This window comes from Clytia hemisphaerica, unplaced genomic scaffold (genome assembly GCF_902728285.1).
Source record: "Clytia hemisphaerica strain Z4C2 unplaced genomic scaffold, Clytia hemisphaerica genome assembly, whole genome shotgun sequence".
Classification (NCBI taxonomy): Eukaryota; Metazoa; Cnidaria; class Hydrozoa; order Leptothecata; family Clytiidae; genus Clytia; species Clytia hemisphaerica.
Genome location: NW_027103562.1, coordinates 2,162,877 through 2,182,428, shown reverse-complemented (window position 1 = coordinate 2,182,428; position 19,552 = coordinate 2,162,877). Strand labels below are relative to the sequence as shown.

General features: G+C 34.9%; 1 protein-coding gene across 2 annotated transcripts; it reads left to right on the top strand.

The window, feature by feature from the left end:
- The first annotated feature begins 10,899 nt into the window (after positions 1-10,899).
- Positions 10,900-19,159, top strand: LOC136800704 (uncharacterized). 2 transcript variants are annotated; one of them, XM_067057360.1, is made up of 10 exons: positions 10,900-10,931; positions 12,474-12,539; positions 12,959-13,207; positions 13,631-13,969; positions 14,449-14,511; positions 14,708-14,755; positions 15,166-15,216; positions 15,815-15,856; positions 16,301-16,516; positions 17,632-19,147. In XM_067057360.1, exons 1-9 carry the CDS (start codon positions 10,917-10,919, stop codon positions 16,391-16,393), a joined length of 966 nt encoding a protein of 321 aa, XP_066913461.1. In that variant the 5' UTR covers positions 10,900-10,916; the 3' UTR covers positions 16,394-16,516; positions 17,632-19,147. The 2 variants fall into 2 exon arrangements, with proteins under 2 accessions (XP_066913461.1, XP_066913460.1); XM_067057359.1 differs by lacking the exons at positions 10,900-10,931; positions 12,474-12,539; positions 12,959-13,207; ... (3 more) ...; positions 15,166-15,216; positions 15,815-15,856 and having other exon boundaries at positions 16,394-16,516; positions 17,632-19,159.
- Positions 19,160-19,552: the final 393 nt, after the last annotated feature.

The following is a 19,552-nucleotide window of genomic DNA, read 5'->3' as shown; positions in this document are numbered from 1 at the left end:
TAATTGAGAAAATTTTCAATTTTTTAAAAGTTTTTGGCTGTTAAATAGAAGAAAGGGATATTTTTAACCGGAAAATGTGCCTTAAGTTTGAAATTAGACCCCCAGCAGAGCAGAATTTGGCATTTTTTATTTTCAAAGACAATCAAGGTCATAATATTTTGATAATTTTGGTTACTTTAACCTTTTTAATAATTTAAAGTTCCGGCGAGAAAGTCGATTTTGGGCTATCTCTTTAATTTAATTGAATATTTCAATTCGGAAGGGGTTGGCAGGCTTACAGGCTATATTCTGAGCCTTATTGGACTATTTTTGAACTTTTGGATCCTCAGATCCTAAGGTCCTATGTCTTAAGTCTAGTGTTAAAACTCAGAGTTAAAACTCTACCCTTCAAATGTACTTTAGAGCACCTACAAGTCGCTTGTGGTTCAAAAACTTCCCGGTGTATTTCCCTTTTTTCTCAAATATTATGACCTTGATTGTAAATGTTCATATGATATTGATCTGAGATTCCGAGTCTCTAACTAAATGTCTCCCCGTTTTAGTGATTAATATTTTACCAGCCAAGCAAAACCAAAGTGGTTAAGATGGTGAAGATAAAGGTTTCACTTTCAACCTTTGAGTGTTAAGTTTCTAGTGGTCTGAACATTTACAAGGCCAGTCGCATAATCGGTAAGGGCGCATATCTCTTCTCGGTTCCTCTGTGAATTTGTATCTTTTTTCGTCATTCTAGTTGCTACCATACCAGTTAACAAAAATTAATAAAATTAAGGATTATTGTGAAAAATATTGATATCAATAATAGTGTGGTGAGCGGAATCTTTTGAGGTAATATCCTGTTTAAGCAAACTTCTGTTTTCGTCTTGTAATAAGGATTGCATCAAGCAGTCGGTAACATAAGAGAGCATATGAAAATCATTGGAGTTTTGACCACATTATTTTCTAAGGATAATTATAATGGGATATGCAGTGTGGCCTTAATGTGTATGATTCATTACGCTAGTTAGAAACCACCAAATGATTTTCATGTAAAAGTACTTTTAGTGTTTGCAATTAGGAAAAAAAGAGGGTATTTCATGTATTTTTCGCATGAAGAAATTCCACCATTTGTTTTGTTGGTGACTACACTGTCAGGACGATGAAGAATTTGGCTCATGATTGAATTGACTTCCGAAAAGCTAAACATCTTGATGTAGTAACCTTCTAAGAAGTCATATCAATCTATAAAAGAAACCACAGATAAACCAACATCTTATCATATTGATGTCGAGAAAAGTCTTTTTATCGGATTCCTCGAAGTCCTAACACACCCATGTGTCACAGACCCGCTGGGACCCCAGCCCCACTGGAAAATTTGGCAAAAATTTCGTTACCGGTGGGAAAATACCCTAAAATTTCAGCCCCACTGGGAAATCGACATCATCGATTTCATCCCCATTCGAAATTCAATGTTTAAAAATTGCACTTCAAACCCATCCCCACTAAATCTTTTAACCTTGGAACAATATAATTTCTATCCCCACTGGGATTTCAATAGGAATTTTTAAATCATCCACTGAGGAAAAAAGCTCCACCGGGGCTGTGAGATAGGGGTGTCCTAACCATTTGGGGTACACGGGATGAAAATTGACGGGGATATGTGGTGGCACATACCCGTACCCTGCTCTAGTTTAGGTACCCCCTCTTCAGCCCGGTGAATTTCTACCCAAAAGCGCTTAAGAACTATAGTTATAGGAGTTATAGGAGTCAGACATTAAATGGGAAGTTACTGTATGGACAAAAATATTCTGATGTCTGTTATAATCACTGGTATGGTGATGGTTTCAGCAAAAAGATTATACACGCCCTTCTCATAGACCTGGTAGGATTTCTTCAGGCAGTGGGGATAAAAATAACGGACTGAAACTCGATGGGGATTGATATTGCCATATTTTTTAAGGCCGGAGATTTAAATTCTTTTGTTTTCGAGTCAGAAAATTCAGTGGGGATGGGAAAAATAGCATAACATTTGCAATGAGGATTGGTTTATTTGATTATTTTCAGTAGGGACAAAAATTGGAGGATCATTTTTCCACTGGGGACGATATTTTGGCCAATTTTTCCAGTGGGAAGGGTTCCAAGTGGATCTGTGAGAAGGGGGTGTCTTTAATACTAAAAATTCTAGAACACTGGCGAAAACTTATTTAAAAACGTCCATTATTTTGAAAGCGTCCTTAGTAGGGAAGATTATGTCATCTAACGAGCTGTCATATTAAAAAGAGATTTTTTACTAAGATTTTGGCTGAAGAAGCCCATAAAAATTATTATGCCTTTTAAATGAGATCACTAAAAATTAGAATTTGAAAGATATTATATTTTCCAATAGTTTTCAAATCGTATGATTTTAATCACACTTTCAGTTTCATTCAATTTCAAGAGATTTTTGACTAAATATGGGAATTTAGAAGAAAACTATTTATAGCTTGGGTCTGTCATCAACCGCAATATACTTGCGTTTTTAATTTACAAAATAAAGAAACGAAATTGCACATTCCATCAAAAAAATGTATCTTTTTCTAAAAAAAAAGCTTTCAGTATTTCGCTGACACACTAGGTTAATGCGTTGGCATTTTTTGGCAAGCTTAAGAATCACAATTCATTAAGTATCTATCCACACCACAAAACGTTTCGTTTTTTCCTAAACAAGAACTCTAAAAATAAAAGAAGAAAAATGAAATTATATTTGAAGATTGCCAGAAAATTACAGCTTCTTTTGGGTGGCTGTTTCTATACCCCAGCTGGCAAACAACGTTGTTCCAAGGTTTTATGAATGTTCAGAATGTTTAATGGACGCCATTTGGACGTTTTGAAGCTGCAGGATCTTCACAAAGAAACAAAGTAATGAAAAGTAATTTCATTTCTATTTTCCGTGTTTAGATACCGTCTTTGATAAAAATTGTATTTCTAAATGACATTAAATTTCAGTTCAAAAGCCCGATCAAAACCACATACAGCCTTTTCGCAAGCCCGCGGTACTCATTAAGAAACTGTATCTGGGTAATTGTCAGTCTACATTCATTAATGTATACAGCAAAGTAATTTAAAGTTATATACACATTCCTTGGTTTCCCGGTTCAAGAAATTCCTTTTTTTAACTAATAGAGTCGTTTCCGATTTCCTGAAGAAACTAAAGCTTCCTTTTGTTTCATTTTCAGTTAGCTTTAGTTTCGATAACCTCTTTTCGATGAAACTTATCCGCATTATTTTATCTTTTAGAGACTAGTTACCAATCCCTAGTGCCTACTCTCGGGTACCTAATAGCCGGGGGGATGGAATAAGCAGGGAGAGGGGTGAAAAAAATCTCAAAATACAATAAGCGGGGCGGGTGAAATAAAAATGTCCTGAGAGTGGAAAATTTTTGAAAAGGAGGCTAATGCAACAGAATTGGGACAAAAGAGGGAACTTTTAAAAACATTTTCCCAAAAATGAATAAGCGCACGGAAAGGGGGTTTGGAATAAGAATGTCTTGAGTGGAAAATTTTAGAAAAATTAATTAGCGAGGGGGGACGGCTATTAGGCACCCGAGAGTATGCCATTAATGAAATTTCTAACCTGGGAGATTAAAAAGACTAAGCACGAGGTTGCTAAGGTGGCGTCCTGGCATGAAGAAGTGAAGCTTCCTATTGCAGTGTATTATAGCAAGATGAAATTGAGGCTCTTGTGAAATAGTGTGATTTCTGGTGCCAAGAAAATGTTATAAAATGATAGATACCCACTTTCCGTTTGTACATATCCCAGGGAAGTCCGTTGATAATTGGAGAAAGATTTGTGTGAATGAATTTTCGTAAAATGAACGTGTATGTTTCATTGACTACCAACTCTACATTTAGCCCTTATATTATTTGACTGATGCCGTAACCAAGGGAGATCCTTGCTATAACAAGTAAATGTGTATGCGTACCCGACAATTGGGCTTTTCCAGAAAAAATTCGTTCATGGGGGGTGGAGGATATATTATTTTTTCTGTGATCTACCCCTGGACATTTCGATTTTTCACCCCCTGGACACGTGTTTTACCCCTGGACAAGCATCAATTTGACCCCCTGGACACAAATATTTACCCCTGGACATCGCAGATTCACCCCATGGACGTGTCAGTTTCTCAGGGTTTTTTCAATACCCCTGGACAATATATCCTCCACCCCCATGAATGGTTTTTTTCTGGAAGAGCCCATTCTTTGTCAAACGGTTGCCGTAATACACCTCATCAGTACCTTGATCAGAGGATATGAACATGCATTTTCTTTGAAATTCACATGACATTGGTCTGCGTACTGTTTTTCCTCTCTCTGTCTATTTAGAGTATTGATAAATCGCCTGAAAGTTTGTTATTTACAACAAAAACTACAGCATTTCGACAAAATTCATTATTATTGGATACTTTCTGAACTGTTTTCGTGAAAAACCTGAAATAGATCCTTCCAAAGGGGCTACTTATTTTTGTGATCTTAACACTAGTGTTTCATAAAGGTTTTTCAACAAATTCACTAGACGATCCTAGCGTCTACACATTATCACTGGAAAAGGGAATAATTCGGGATAAATTTGAAAACGAGTTTAGTTCGGGGCGGAGTAAACAGTGGCGGAGGTGTTTACAGTGTTGTTCCAAAATTCTACCGCCGCCACTCTTTTTCCCGTAAACCGCCCTGACGCGTTGACTCTGCGCATATATATTTTCCCCTGTTTACTGACCCTCTACTAAACGGATGATATCATCGTCTACAAATTCACTTGAACTTCATGTTGGCTAAACAATATTGAGTTGGGTCCTTGAAAAAGTAACGTCAGAGCGAATTTACGTATTTACACATTTGTGGGCGGCCAAGTGACTGAATCGATTTAGAATAACCCGCAGTTTCAGTCGAGGACGGCAAGTCAGTCAGTCAGGATCTAGACAGGACAGAAGCTAACCGTCTCTGTCGCTGAAAAACACAGAAACATAAACTCGCTAAATTCACACAGGAGACAGTATGTAGGAAAATACTCATTAACAAATCGTTTTAGCATTGTCAATGTGGATAGATTTATGACCATTAACTGTATTGAATCATACATTAATTTGCTTTCAGCTTTAATAACGTCAATACTGGGTCCACCGCAACATGGAATATTGTGTTTCACTACACGTTTTTTTCTTTATAAGCATTGCGCTTATAAGCATATCTAGGCTCAGATATGGCAGAAATTTAAGTATTTACTATAAGCATTACCTTGTCCCCTTCATTTTCAAATTTTGTCTGTTTTTGGCTGAAATTTTACGGATTTTCGGAATTTCCCTAAAAGTTTGCTTAGGATAGCATCCTTATAAGTATTTTCAGTCTTGTCAACAAGCTCTTGACCTTGCCCTTGAAATTTTTGTATGATTATAAAAAACAGTTGTTTAACATGACAGAATGTTTTACTCTGTGGTCGTTATGTTCTATGATATGGGGCTTCCGAGAGTCTAGTGTGCCGGTATTCCATTTTTTTGACCGGTATTCCTATATTAGAGGAAAAGAGACATCTGCAGGTATAATGGTATTCTAGTGATTCTTATTAAAGGCTATAGAAGTTTTCATTCAGGTATTTAGCACTGTCTGAAGCCCCCAACAAATGATACAGTGAGTTGATTGAAACCTCTTTGTGTGTATCAGTAAAATACCATCGCAAATATCCAACCAATTAAACCAACAGTACGAATAAAAAAGGCCAAAGAGAAGGAGATACTTTCTTGGGCTACTCTTGCTCTGTCATAAGTACATGTGAAACTATATGAAAACGATATGGACACTTTCTCAACATATGCTTTTAGCGTCATTTTGGTTCCGTTCCTCACTCCAACAATCGTTTGAGAAACATCTTTGAGGGAGAATAATATAGATTAAAGACTTGAAAATTTTGGAATGAACGGGAAGTTTTGTAGTAGAATCATTCTAATCTACAATATCTAGCCGATAGTGTATAAATTTTTAACATGGTATAAAAAAACCGTGAGAATATCCGTGTGCTGTGCACATTTCAGAATATCCCGGGGGGGGGGGTACTTAGGCAAATGGAGGGTACGGTATGTGCCGCCCTTAAGGGTACCTTTTTTGGATTTCCAAAGTCCCGCTAAGAGTCGGAAAAATCAGAAAGTCAAATTTCAGTCCCACTAAGGATCGGAAAAATAGAAAAATTTCAACTTTTTAACCCCGGAAAGATCGAAATTTGGTCAAAATTGGTTAAATTTGTCCCGCTACGCTAAGGGTCATAAAATTCCCAAAATTTTCCTTTGCTTTCTCCTTTTTAGTCCCGGTAAGGGTCCAAAAATCCGAAAGTCTTCCCCCGTCAGCTCGCAACCCTAGTACACCCCCGGGCAGAATATCAACTTTGACTTTGGTTGTCGTTACATTGGCGCGGCCAAAATGTTTAGGGGAAAGGATGAGTCAATCTATAATATTACTTTTGAAATAAACAGACGACAGACTGAAAGTCAATCGAAAAAAATGTAATTTTTGTAAGAAAACTGTCATAGAGAGACAATTCGATTGTTTTTCAAGTGCCCGGAAAATAAGGTAACTGAAGAGGAATGTACAAGATATGCAAACATTGTATCTTTTTAATGTCTTGACCTATGCAAAAATGGTAAAACTTCTTAGAAATCAAAACAATATTTAAAAAGGTACTTTTTCACTTGATGATGAGCTCATCACCACAAAATCAATGTCTTGACTGTTGTCAATTGTTTAAGTTCACAAATGTAAGAGAGGTCTTGAAGAGGGGATATAGGAACGTAAAAAAGTACTAAAAATATATCATACAAAATATTTTCCTGATTATTTCAATATAATGATTTTGGTATTACATGATGCGAGCCTATTTATTATAACACTTTATCGAATTTCTACAAAACATCATGTTTAGTATTTCCCGAACCTTTGCCCTTTTGGGCGAAAACTGATATTGTAAAATCGCCAGGTTCCACTAGGACCCAATTTCCGAAATCCCGTAGAAATTTCGGTCAATCAAAGAAAGGGCCGATTCCGCTCCTCCACCAACCGTAAACCCCCTCCCCCACAAAAAGAATGTTTTTGTTTGAGCTGTTATTGCTGACGTGAATGGGTAAAAAAAGGAAGTCTATAAACTATAGAAAGTACAAAAAACTTTTTCAACATCGTCCTACTCGTCTCTTGGAATTAAGAGGGTCTTTTTTTATTTGAAGTGGACCAAATTTTCAAGTGAGGGCCGTCCACATAGTACGTTTGCACTAAGGGGGGGAGGGGAGTCTTCTCAAAAGCATATGCTTGCGTACACGGGGAGGGAAGGGGTCAAATGAAAATGTACGTACGCAGAGTTTCATAGTCCATTTTCCATGTTTTTTTGTCGACTTTTACACTTCTTATACCATGAAGGAAAAGAAAAAGTGAGTTTCATGTATGAAATAAAGGTCTAATTTGACCAGACGATTTGAATTCGAAATTTTCTTCAATTGAGGGGGGGGGGTGTGGAATGAAAAAGTACATACTCACCAGGGGTATAGCCATTTGCGTACGCGTGTGTACAGGGGGGACGGGGTACTTGATTTTCAACATTTTAGTGCGTACGTACTATGTGGACGGCCGTATATGGCGAATGGAACAAGGAAATTAATTAAACAAGGAAAGAAAGTACATAACGTGACAAGGAAAATTCAAACTAGCTTCGACAAAATTGCCCTTTGGTTTTGCTATTAGTACACTGAATTTCTAGAAAAGTGCTCCGGAGACTTTTTTTACTAACTTTAACATTTTAGAAGCTCTACAAAAGTCTTTCACAGTCAACGTACTCCGTCACCACGAAGGCTAACGAACTCATATTTAGTTCTCATGCTGTTATAGAAAGATGATACTCCCCCTTTCAAACTTAAATATAAAACTTCATTTCTAATTTTCAGCCAGAAAAGTTTTTCCCAGCAACCTATCGACGGGGAGACTAATCTTCATCAAACCAACAGTATGAACCCCTTCACTTAGGCATTTCCCGAAGTGCACTGTAATGATCAAACTAAAAGAAAGTGCAATTGTGCAATAAAGGGTGTAAAAAGAGAACAACGAAGCTTTTGAACAAAATTTTGGAAAATCTGACCATATTTTGAATGCTTTTTGTCCAAATTTACACAAATTCGGCTAAATTTTCTCTACACTTAAGTAAAGGGTTCAAATTTTGCGACCCTGATTCTTATCCGTACATACGGTAGTCTTCAGATCGAGTGACCTCCGGATATACGTCCCTTAACTATGTACTACAGTTAGCTTTTGTTAATTCGAACTAGAACGATAAAACTAATTCGTTCAAATAACTTGTTTTTTCTTTTATAAGCATAACGTTTAAGCATTGTAGAAAGCATATACACGAGCTTCAGATGAATTTCCCGGACGATGGAGTACGTGGTGCACAAAGCAAGTCCTTCTTTTATAGAACTATCTCAACATGGAACGCGCTTCCAAAATACGTGGCAGAAGCATCATCGATAAAATCGTTCAAGAATAATTTAAACAAAGCATGGGCAAACCATGAACTACGATATTTATTGTAAATAAACAAAGACCAGTTCTAGAGGCCCACGGCGTGCCTGAACTTTGTATTCGTTGTAATAATAATAATAATAATAATATGCAGGCTCAGTTTTGGGTGCCTAAACAATGGAATGGTAAGCATAGTGCGAGCCTGATATAGGGGCAGACACTTGATTATAAAAAAACATGTAACAGGGGGATTCGAATTATAGAGAGTATTTCCTGAGGATTTCCCTTTGTGGGAGCGGAGAATCAGTTCGGATCATAGAAAAATTCGAGTAATAGAAGTTCGAATTAGCGAGAGTCTCACTGTAGTAAAGTACTGCATGTATTTTCACATGAAAACTAAAAAGTCATGACGATTTTTTATTATCAGGGTTACTTTGCTGTTTTCTTAGAACCAGAATTTCCTGTTTCGTATATAAGGGAAAGTAAAGAAAAAATGATACTGTAAGCAAAGCTGTACATCCATAAAACTTGGCAAACTTACGCATATTTTAAATTGATTGTCATTATTGTTACTAAGGAAAAGGACCTTGATGTGTTCGCTTTAATTTAGTATGACGTCAATAAGATGATTGGTTCATGATTAGCCAATCAGTGAGTAGCCATTCAAATACGACCTATACATAGATGATGTAATCTTTTCAACATCCAATTAACATTCAGGAGAGGTTTTGTTGTCATGTGCTTACTGTATGAAGGATCAGAACTAGGATTTCATTATTTCGCAATTTGTTTAAAGTTTTTTTCGGGCAATGAATGAATCTTAAAATGTAATTGGGTCATTACTTTGATAACTGCTATCGTAAACGCTTAAGGTCTTCTCTCTCTCTTTCTTGTGGGTAAAAAATATAAACACACCCAAATCACTGATATACCTTTGAAAACCTCAAAACTTTTCTTCATACCGACTTAAGGTTTATGAATCATCCAAAATATACTTGTTTGGAGAAAAACTGAATCCACCCAACTTTGTTTTGGGGGGAGGGGAGTCTGAATTTTTATAGATTTGGAAGGTGTCTCGCGATATTTTGCTAAAGATTGTAGATCGCTAATTGACTTCGAAATTCTTGATATTTTCCATCAACTGTTCGATTTCCCATGGTTCGAAGCCTTCATCGCTGTGATTACAACTACTGTACCATAGATCTGTAAAACCCATTCAAGGCGAATAGCTGTAATATACTCAATTTTATTGGGTTGACTGTAAAATGATCCAGATATCCTAGATATCTTTGTCAAGACATTTTCGGGCGCTTAAAATTCATTTTCGAGAAAAAAAAACATTTCGCAAGGTGTCTCGTACATGCCCTAAGTACATCAATCTAATTCAAAATTTCATCTATTTCATTTTTCCTTTAGGTTACTTTTCATTTCATTTTTTTTTCTCTTTTCGAGACATGATGATTTGAAGTTACGGTCTGCGAATGGGCCACTCAGTCGGCCCACTAGGCAGGAATGGGGTTAAATGCCTTCAATCAAATAACATGATTGATATTTGATTTCATTCTCCTATAAAAAAAGAAATTTCTTCCTTCATTAAAATGTATCTAGCTTTACTTAAAGATCTTCACTTCTATCTTCAGTTGGCAAGCATCTATATGTTAGCATTGAAATGGCATTTTTCTTTTTTTTAAGTTATTTATAAAATGTCAATTAAAACAGAATCCGTTACGCACCCCACGCATTTTATTTCCAGAAATCAAATTTGGCAGCAAAAAGTATAACGATTAAGAGCACATACTAAACCACATCAATTTCAGATCGAAAAATGACAAAAATTACACAGCTACCCCCGAATGTTTTTAACCCCCTGTTTCTGAGATTTTTCAGATCAACAGAATGAAAGCACTGTACACGTGTGTACGGAAGCTTGTTAGTGCCATATTGTTAACATGAGATAATAAACAAGTTATCTCCAGATAAAATATTATATCTCGAGATAAGTAATATCAGGACAATTTTATCTCGAGGTAATTTTTACTTCGGGAAATAAAAGAGATAATAACTTATCTCGAGATAATTTATCTTATTATAATTTTATCTCGAGAAAACTTTTATTTCGGATAATTTTTATCTCGACTCGAGATAAAATTATCACTGGATGCGTATTTATCTCGAGATAGCTCACTGGATGCACATTTATCTCGAGATAGCTGGATGCACATTATCGCGAGATAGCTCACTGGATGCGTATTTATCTCGAGATAGCTCACTGGATGCGTATTTATCTCGAGATAGCTCACTGGATGCGTATTTATCTCGAGATAGCTCACTGGATGCGTATTTATCTCGAGATTCGGTAACATTCTATAAAACGGCTTTGCACGAGGGAGAAGAAGGAAATGCTGCTTTGGATCGGAGATGGATGCGGAAGAGGTAAGAAATTGAGAAATTGATCCATTAATATATCTCATAATACCAATTTTACATTAAATTAAATCTTAAATTCTCATAAACCCTCGCAGGCTTTCTTTTATTTGTTTTTATGTTTTAATCATGTAATAAAGGTTATGCGATAAATCAATTTTAAATTTTCTCTTGAACCTCTGCCCAGCCCTAGGCCAGGGCCAGGGCACAGGGGAGCGGAGAAAGTCGATTCTATCTGATTTAAAGGGATAATCAGATTGTTTTTGATATTTGGCCTACACACATATATGTACCTTCTATTCCTGAGAATAAAGTTATTCCAGATTTTGTCCGTAATTGGGGGGCAGACGACACAGGATTTCTGAGAGCAAATTTTTGTTAGAAAAATTTGGAATTTCCAAGCCTAAACAGGCCCGGCGGAACAACCGTAAAAGTGGAGAGGCTGAAGGCTCAAAATGAGATAAAATTTGCTAGGACAAAAAAGGTCTCATTTGCTCAAAAGTGGGGAGGCCGCTGAGCCTGCTAAAGTACAAAAAATGATCAATTTCCAAGGCAATTTTCTCATTAATAGGTAAAAACGTGGAATTTCCAACGTCTCCCCCCCCCCCCCCCAAAAAATGCAATTTTCGCAACTATTTTGAATTTTAGAAGGAAATTCTGAGACCTTATTTTTTGCAAAAAGTGGTGTCGTCCGGAGGGGAGATACAAAACCAGACGTTACTAATCGATATAATCGATTATCGATTAAAATTAATGGATTATCGATTAAAATCAATAGCTAATCGATAGCTAATCGATACTCACAATTTTTTAGCACTAAATTAAATTATCACCATAGATTTTTAATCGATAATATCGATTACAGTGTTAATAATTGATATAATCGCACGATGAGCTATTTTTTCTTATTTGGCGCGCCTTCAAAGAGAGCAATTAATCGTTAATTGCATCCTTTAAGAGAGCAATTAGTCGTTAATCACACTCAATGCCGCGCCAATTTTACAAAATTGATTTTATATAATGTTTTTTTTTTATTGTTTTTTTTCATCAAACTGCATTCGAAATTAGTTTTTTGAGAAAGAAAAACATAAAGAGAATAGAAAAATATAAAACTTTCAGTGTAATTTACTTTCCTGACGGGAAAAAGTAGTGAAACAAATTGTGCGATTAGCTCTTAATCACATAATAACTCGTACAATTCGAAAATTGTACTCGTTATCATGTGATTACATAGACATATAGATTAACATCAATATATTCGATACCTCAACCCTATCGCTTTTTTAATCGATTATATCTAATTGATATAATTGATATCTTATATCTGATCGATATAATAGATACTCATAATTTTTTAGGCGCCGATTATTTAACGATTATCGTTTTTAATCAATATTTAATCAAGCAATTAATTATCGATTAGCTATCGATTTTATCGATTAGTATCGGTTTTATTGATTAGTAATGTTTGGACAAAATTTCTGGAATGGCCCAAAACCTCCAAATTTTTTGACCCAATTTTTGTAGCATTTATTTTTTAAATTATTTTAGATACTCAATTTTGTATCTGAGCGTGGCTATGGTGAAGATATTCTCCAAAAGATCCGAGCTTCAAAGGTATAAGATTTTTCCTTTTATTTTAATCTAGTTTGTTAAAACTATGTATTTTACTCAACTTGCTCAATTTATTTACAAATGCAATATACTACGCCATAATTTTAAGAGAGAATTAACCCTTAAATTGAGTTTAAGTTGAACAGAGTTGGATGGAAGTATTTATCACTGCAATCTGCTGCAATCTTTGTCTATCAGTTCTAGATCAATCAGTCTAAGGCAGTCAATTGACGTTTTTCTAACCTAAAATCGATTTGTGAGTCACCCCTAAGTGACGGAAATGTGTGGTTGCCAAGCATATTGTACTTCTAATTAAGAATGAAAATGTGCTTCCATTCTTATTTTTGATATACTAAAAAAGAACATAAAGTAATATAAGTATGTGATCCAGTATATTTTTTACCTTTCCTAATCTAATTCAGGTCACAGTGAACAACATCCACCTTTTTTCAAATAAGGACTTCCTAGAAATGGGTTTGGCCCTTGCACATTCATACGAAGTCATCAACCAATTTAACAAAGTCCACAAATCCAAGCAGCTGAAAAACTTAGTTATCAATGCAAGAAAGAAAACAAATTCAAAAAAGACTATTCAAATCAAGACATCTAATAATCTTAATGTTTCTATGAATTGGTTTGATTATAATCCAGATAAATTCCAATTCTGCCAGGTATGTCCAGTTTTGTCAAAGCAGGGTTAGAATCTGGCAATATTATTTTCCACAGTTTTCCATATTTTTTGAAATTGAATATCTTTTAGATCATCAAGGTCTCGCATAATTTTTGCAGTCAACTTTTCCTTTTTTCTGTTCCATATATAATTGAATGAGGTCTTTAATTTACAATTAGCTTTAGTTTCTACAGACACTTTGCCCGTAAATTGATTCATTAGTTTTTTCAGATTTTCGGCAGAAAAAGAAAGAGGGCAAGGTTCTCTAAAAAGTGAGAGCCCCGGTTTTCGAAATTGCAGTCTGAATTATGTTAACCATTTTTTTCCTATTTTCATGTAACTTAAATCATTAGTTAGGTCCATTCAGCATGTTGCTTGTTTAAAGTTTTTTTATCCTGATATAATGACTTTTTTCTATCTATAGGTACGAGGTAGTGGTTGCCATTCTGAAAAATTTCTCAAGTCCGATCCATTATCAATCATTATGGATTACATGAAGAAGAAATTTTTTCCAAATAATGAAAGTCAGAAAGGACCTATCGTGTATTTCGAAACAAGTTTTTGGAATAAAAAGACTGGAGATATCTACAATCTGGAAGAATCGTTATCCGACTTTAAAAGATCAAACGATTTAAAGGACCTAAAGTTTTCACTTAGAACAAAGAAGAAGTCAAGAATGGATATCCTGGAAATTCGCAACAAACACCATTATGATTCTGATACTAGTTTTGACTCTGACTTTGAATCACCTTACAAGAGAAAGGTATTCTTAATTTCAACTTAGGTCAACCCTTGCAAACCAGGTTGGTCAAGATTGAGAATATCAGCACCTAAGCTTGAGGCTTTTTCAAAATGTGGAGGAAAAATTAAAACGTTCTGAAAGTTTTTATATAATTATGTACCAAGAGCCTAGGTCAAAGCAATCTGCTTCTCTAGAAACTTTTCTTCTGAGTGATTTCAATCTCAAATTTTAAAGCTTATCATATTATTTTGAGATGGATGAGAGATGATATAAATTTTTTGAACTTTTCTCAGCATGGTTCTTTGTTGGACCCTACCAAGGCAGTCCTTTAAATTAGCTCATTTTCGTTTTTCTCAAGATTTCATCATTAGTTTTTTTTGATTTTTTGTACAAAGATGCATATTCCATTAATGTTTTAAATATCTTCAATTTCGAATTTTTGCATTCGTCTGATGTTAATCATTAGGTAGGCCCACTCAGCATATTGCTTGTTTATTTAGAAACCTTGTGATGATGTCATTGATTTAAGTGATGATTCCATGACACCAAATTTCTCAAACAAGGTATTTCTTGAATGTTTTATTCTAAGTCAGAGGTTATGCCTACAGTATAAGGGTTATATGCAGTTTGTATTTTAGAAAAGCAGGGCAGTGTCCCCTTTTTTTTCATATTTGGTGCTTTGGCTGTTTAGTGAAATTTAGTTTCTCCTTAAACTTTATTTTTTTGCACCTGAACTGTTAGATAATTTTATTTTTTTAGGATATGTTATCTTCTACTCAAAGAGAACAAAATACTATCAATAATCAGGTACTTTAAATAATTTGGTACATTTAAATAATCTGGAGTTCCCAACTTTTACATAGAACATAGAAAGTAAAACCAACTTGAAATAATCCAGATCATTCAAGCATCTGTACTATAATACTCATCACTCCTGGTGAGCATAATTTTTGGGCCTACCTTGGAGGTTCTATAAATTAACCTATGTTTGTTTGTTCGTTCGTTTTTTCATTCTTTCTTTAGTCTGTTACAAGTTTTTTCTAATATTTTGCACAGTAATGCAAAATAGTGAAACCCAAAAAAGGAAATTCAGAATACACAGAAAGTTTTGTTTTATACTTTATCTCCAAATACCCCTCCCCTTCTGATTCTAGCTCTCACTTACCTCACTTCACTATGAAATGGAATAATTTTTTTCATCTTTTTTTTTATTTTAGGATTTCAAATCTTCTACTTCTGCTGACACTAGACATTCTTCTATAAGTCAGGTAATCTTGATAATTTTTATTTTCTAAAGTCAGCAACAGTAAGCCGTAAGCCCTAAAACTCAGCCCTGCAAATTATTATTTTGAGAAGTTTAATCATTTTCCAATTTTTTACATAATGATTAGCACATTACTGTTTATAACTGTTTATACCTTAAGGGAACTGTTTTTTGCGGTTTGCAGTGCAAGATTTAATATAAATATTATAATATAAACTGCTAAAAAAGGGTCTTTTGGACTTGAAATATTGGATTTATTTAGCAAATCACGGTTTCAAAAATTTCGCTTGGATAAATTTTAGCGAATATTTGTATTAAATTATCGACTGAATTCGTTTTCCAGTATTTCTTTGCACTGAAACCCTTCTTATGATAAAAATGTATCAAGGCAATATAACCAGAAATTTCGCGCAGATAAATTTTTGCGATCTGTCGATTCGGTGTGTTTAGCGAGATTTATTTTGGCGAAAATTGGGAAAACTCACAAAAACACTAAAATTAGTCTCGCTAAAATGTCTACGATTAAAGTATCTATTCGCAAAAAATTAATCCACCTAATGGACACAGTTTTAGGAAATACATCATTATTTTAAATGTTGTAGGAAACAGACAAACAGCTGCAATCTGATGAGAATGATGAGAAGGTGAATTAATATTAAATCTCTTCAACTACTCTTAGGTTCCAAATAAACAAGGGGGGTTAGAAAATTTTCAAAGTTTTAATAAACGGGGGGGCCTAATTGCCGGGGGGCTGGAAATTGTACTTCTGAAAACCCAAAAATAAGGTAAATACAGGCTAAAATCAGGCTTTTTGGAGCAAAATAAGGGGCCTTCTCTTTGACAGCTGAAAATATTCTTAAAAATTAATAAACAGGGGGTTCTAATAAGGTCCGTGGGGTTGGAAAATTAAAAAGCGGGGGGGGGGGCGTTTATTTGGAACCTAGGAGTACACTTCTAGAGCATGCATTTTCAATGTATACAAATTTTGTTCAACACACTTTAGTAGCAAATTGACATTGATACATAATGCTACCACTTCTATGGATCTTTAAGGTACTAATCAAATTGTTGATATTTCTTTTAATTAGACAACAGATTTGATTGGGAATAATGAAGAACGGGAAAGGTTGCGTCAGAACAGGAAAGAGAATATCAAGAGTCGTTGGAGAAGGATCGTTTGAACGAAGAAAACAAGCAAAGACGCCAAACACTGATGCAAGCAAGGCAATTGAAAGCAGATGCGATACTAGAGCCCAGCCTTGAAGAAGATCACATTGTGATCAAAATAAGACATCCATCAGTAGGTTAGTATCAGTAAACCAAACACTGGCAAACACAATTAGTAATATTGTTCTCAGCTCTAATTGAACTAAATCTAAAATTTTTTGGACTTACCAGAAAGGTCCTTTAAATTTAAATTTTTGTTCATTCGTCCGTTTGTCTGTTATCAGCTTTTCTCAGGATTGGCTCATTAGTCTTTTCTGATTTTTGCATAAAGATAGGGCAAGATGCTCTTAAAAGTGAATCAAGCAGTTTTTTCGGCAATTTCTTTTGGCGGTAAAAATCAGATTTTCTTATTTGGGGAAATAGATTATGCCCAACCCTTAGCACGGTTTCATTTTCAAAAATATCTTTTTATATGGGGCTGCTTACCTCTAAAACCCTAAAACATTGGAGAGTCAAACATTTTCATCTTCATTCAGCATGATTCGGACTACCTTAAGGGGAATATATTCATGCGAGAATAAATTAGTGTAGAATTAATTAATGCGTGCAACCCCCAAAAAATTTTGATGTTTTGCGTAATAAATTAATGCAAAAAGTCCCATATTAGGGATTTTGTGAAATCAATTAATGTGAAATAGAGTTGGGAATGGAACCAGTGAAACTGGTTTTGGCATTTATTAAGCACCTTACAAGAAATTTAATTTTTCAGATATCCGCCAAATTAAATTCCCGCCAAAATTTCTTTCTTTAAGGTAGCAGAATAATGTCAAATGGGAATACATACAAGTGTTTGATTTACGCCCTAGAGAGTCCAGAAAGTGAATATTTAGGCTTTACACCTTTTTGCACTTCCACCAGCAATATTTTAGAAAAAATGCAGAACTTATTAATGCAAACGACCCAGAACGACCAAAATTTTCAAGTTTTGTGGAATTTAATTTTGCAAAAAAGGGCAAGATACGTATTAATTAATTCCGCATTAATTTCTTCTCGCATTAATTTATTCCCTTACATCTGGTAGGTCCATTCAGCATGTTTCTTGTTTAATTCAGAGCCTATGCCTTTTTATAGAATGATATATAAAATAATTGTTACTATTTGACAGAAACCGTTACCTAGCTGATCTATAAGGTTTTAATTTTAAATTTAGTCCATATTGTCATGTTAATTAGATTTACTTTTCCATTTTCAGGAACCAAATCAAGATTATTTTTCAATAATTCAAGAATGGCTGATGTTTACCATTGGGTTGGTTCCATGTCCATGGATCCTGAGTTCTTCCAAATTGTTGATTATGATTGTAAGGTACACTTCCCTGATTCTATTGCAACGTCAGGTGTTTACAATGTTAAACCTATCGAAGAAGCAATGAATTTGTCCGAATCCGGAGAAGTGGGATTTGGTGAGTTCTTACCTGCAGGGAATAAGGTTGTTTGTTCCAAAGAAGAGTTGGAAAGCCTAAGAAAAACCGAAAGAGAGCGCTTAATTGACAATGGAACAAACTTTGAGTTTGTCTCGCGAGAGAACATTTACAACGATATGTTGAAGCTTTACAGAAAAAGAGGTATAACAACGAAGAATGTAGTAATTGAGTTCAATGACGAATCAGGTGAAGGTGATGGTGTTAGTAGAGATGTTTTTGCAGCTTTTTTTGCAGAGCTCTACACGAAGATGGACGGTGATAACGAGAAAATTCCAACTATCGACATGGATGAAACTGATTTAGAGGTTATTGGAAAGGTAATAACGCACGCCTATTTGCTTCATGGTCTATATCCATTCAAGATAGCACACTGCGCAATGAAATTTGAATTGTTTGGAAATCTAGATGATGAAGACCTTGTACGTAGTTTTCTAAACTACCTGCCAGCGAACGAACGCAAAACTATTAATGATTTTGCCGATGGAAAGGTAGATAGTGTTCAATCTATCATAAACATTCTAAGTGAAGCTAGATGTTTTCAAAAGCCTACCAGTGAAAACATATTCAGATTATGTAGAGAAGCTGCTAACCGACTTTTGATAAAACAGCCATTTTTTGCTTTCAAAACAATGGTCGAAAGTATGGGTCTTTTCTGGAAAAAGCTCACACCAGAAATGTTCGACAATTGCTTGCTGTCGACGAAACCTTGTGCCAAAACAATCATTAAAACGCTAGACCCTAATGAGCACTGTGCCCTCGATGGCAAAATCACCACACATCTACATCGTTTTATAGAAAGTGTTAGTGAAGATGAACTAGCATTGTTTGTTAGATTCACGACTGGGACGTCATCACTCGTCGAAGGAGAAAAGCTTAAAGTTAACTTTGTAGAAGCAACCTATTTTGCACCTAAATCTTCGACATGTTTTAAAATCCTAACTCTGCCAAGAATGGTCATGAGTTTCATGAGATTTAGGCAAGAATTTCTTTCAGTTTTAAACAACAAGTTATCCTGGAGACTTCACGACGATTAGGATCGAGCTCTACCGTCATCTTTCACGATTTATTTATTCTGTTCTTTTGTTGACAATATACTGTCTGAAGTAAATGTTTTACAGGGGTATTTTTGTATTTTCTTAGTTTGTTTGTAATTACCCTAGCGATTAGGGTTTGAATGAATAGATAACGAAAATGGGGTCATTATTGTCAAACTTGGTTAGGATCCTCAAATTGATTTTTACTTGGAACATGCGTTAAAACTTGTATCAATTTCATTTGTAAAATTCTAATTTTCACATTTTGACGTTTTCAAATTGGTAACATTCTGTTTCCTAGGTTTTTGAGGTGTGACAGTAATTATTGACTCTTTATTTCTTACATTGTTTATCATTATAGTTTATTGGTTGCCCAATGTTTATTTCCTTAATATTTATAGCAAAGAGGTTTTTACAAGAATAGTTTTGACTTTTACACTCTTTCTTTTGTTAACATTTTGTTAGGCCTTTTTATTGGACTGTGATAAGTGAAATATTATTTTGAGCTTTGTCATTAGTTTTACTGTTTTGCTAAAGGAATTAACAATTAACATTTGGTAAAACTTTTTAGAAAATCGTAAGAGCTCATTGAAATTGTATTCCATTGACAACAATGTTGACACCGAATCCCTTATGGCTCCTAACATCACAAAGTT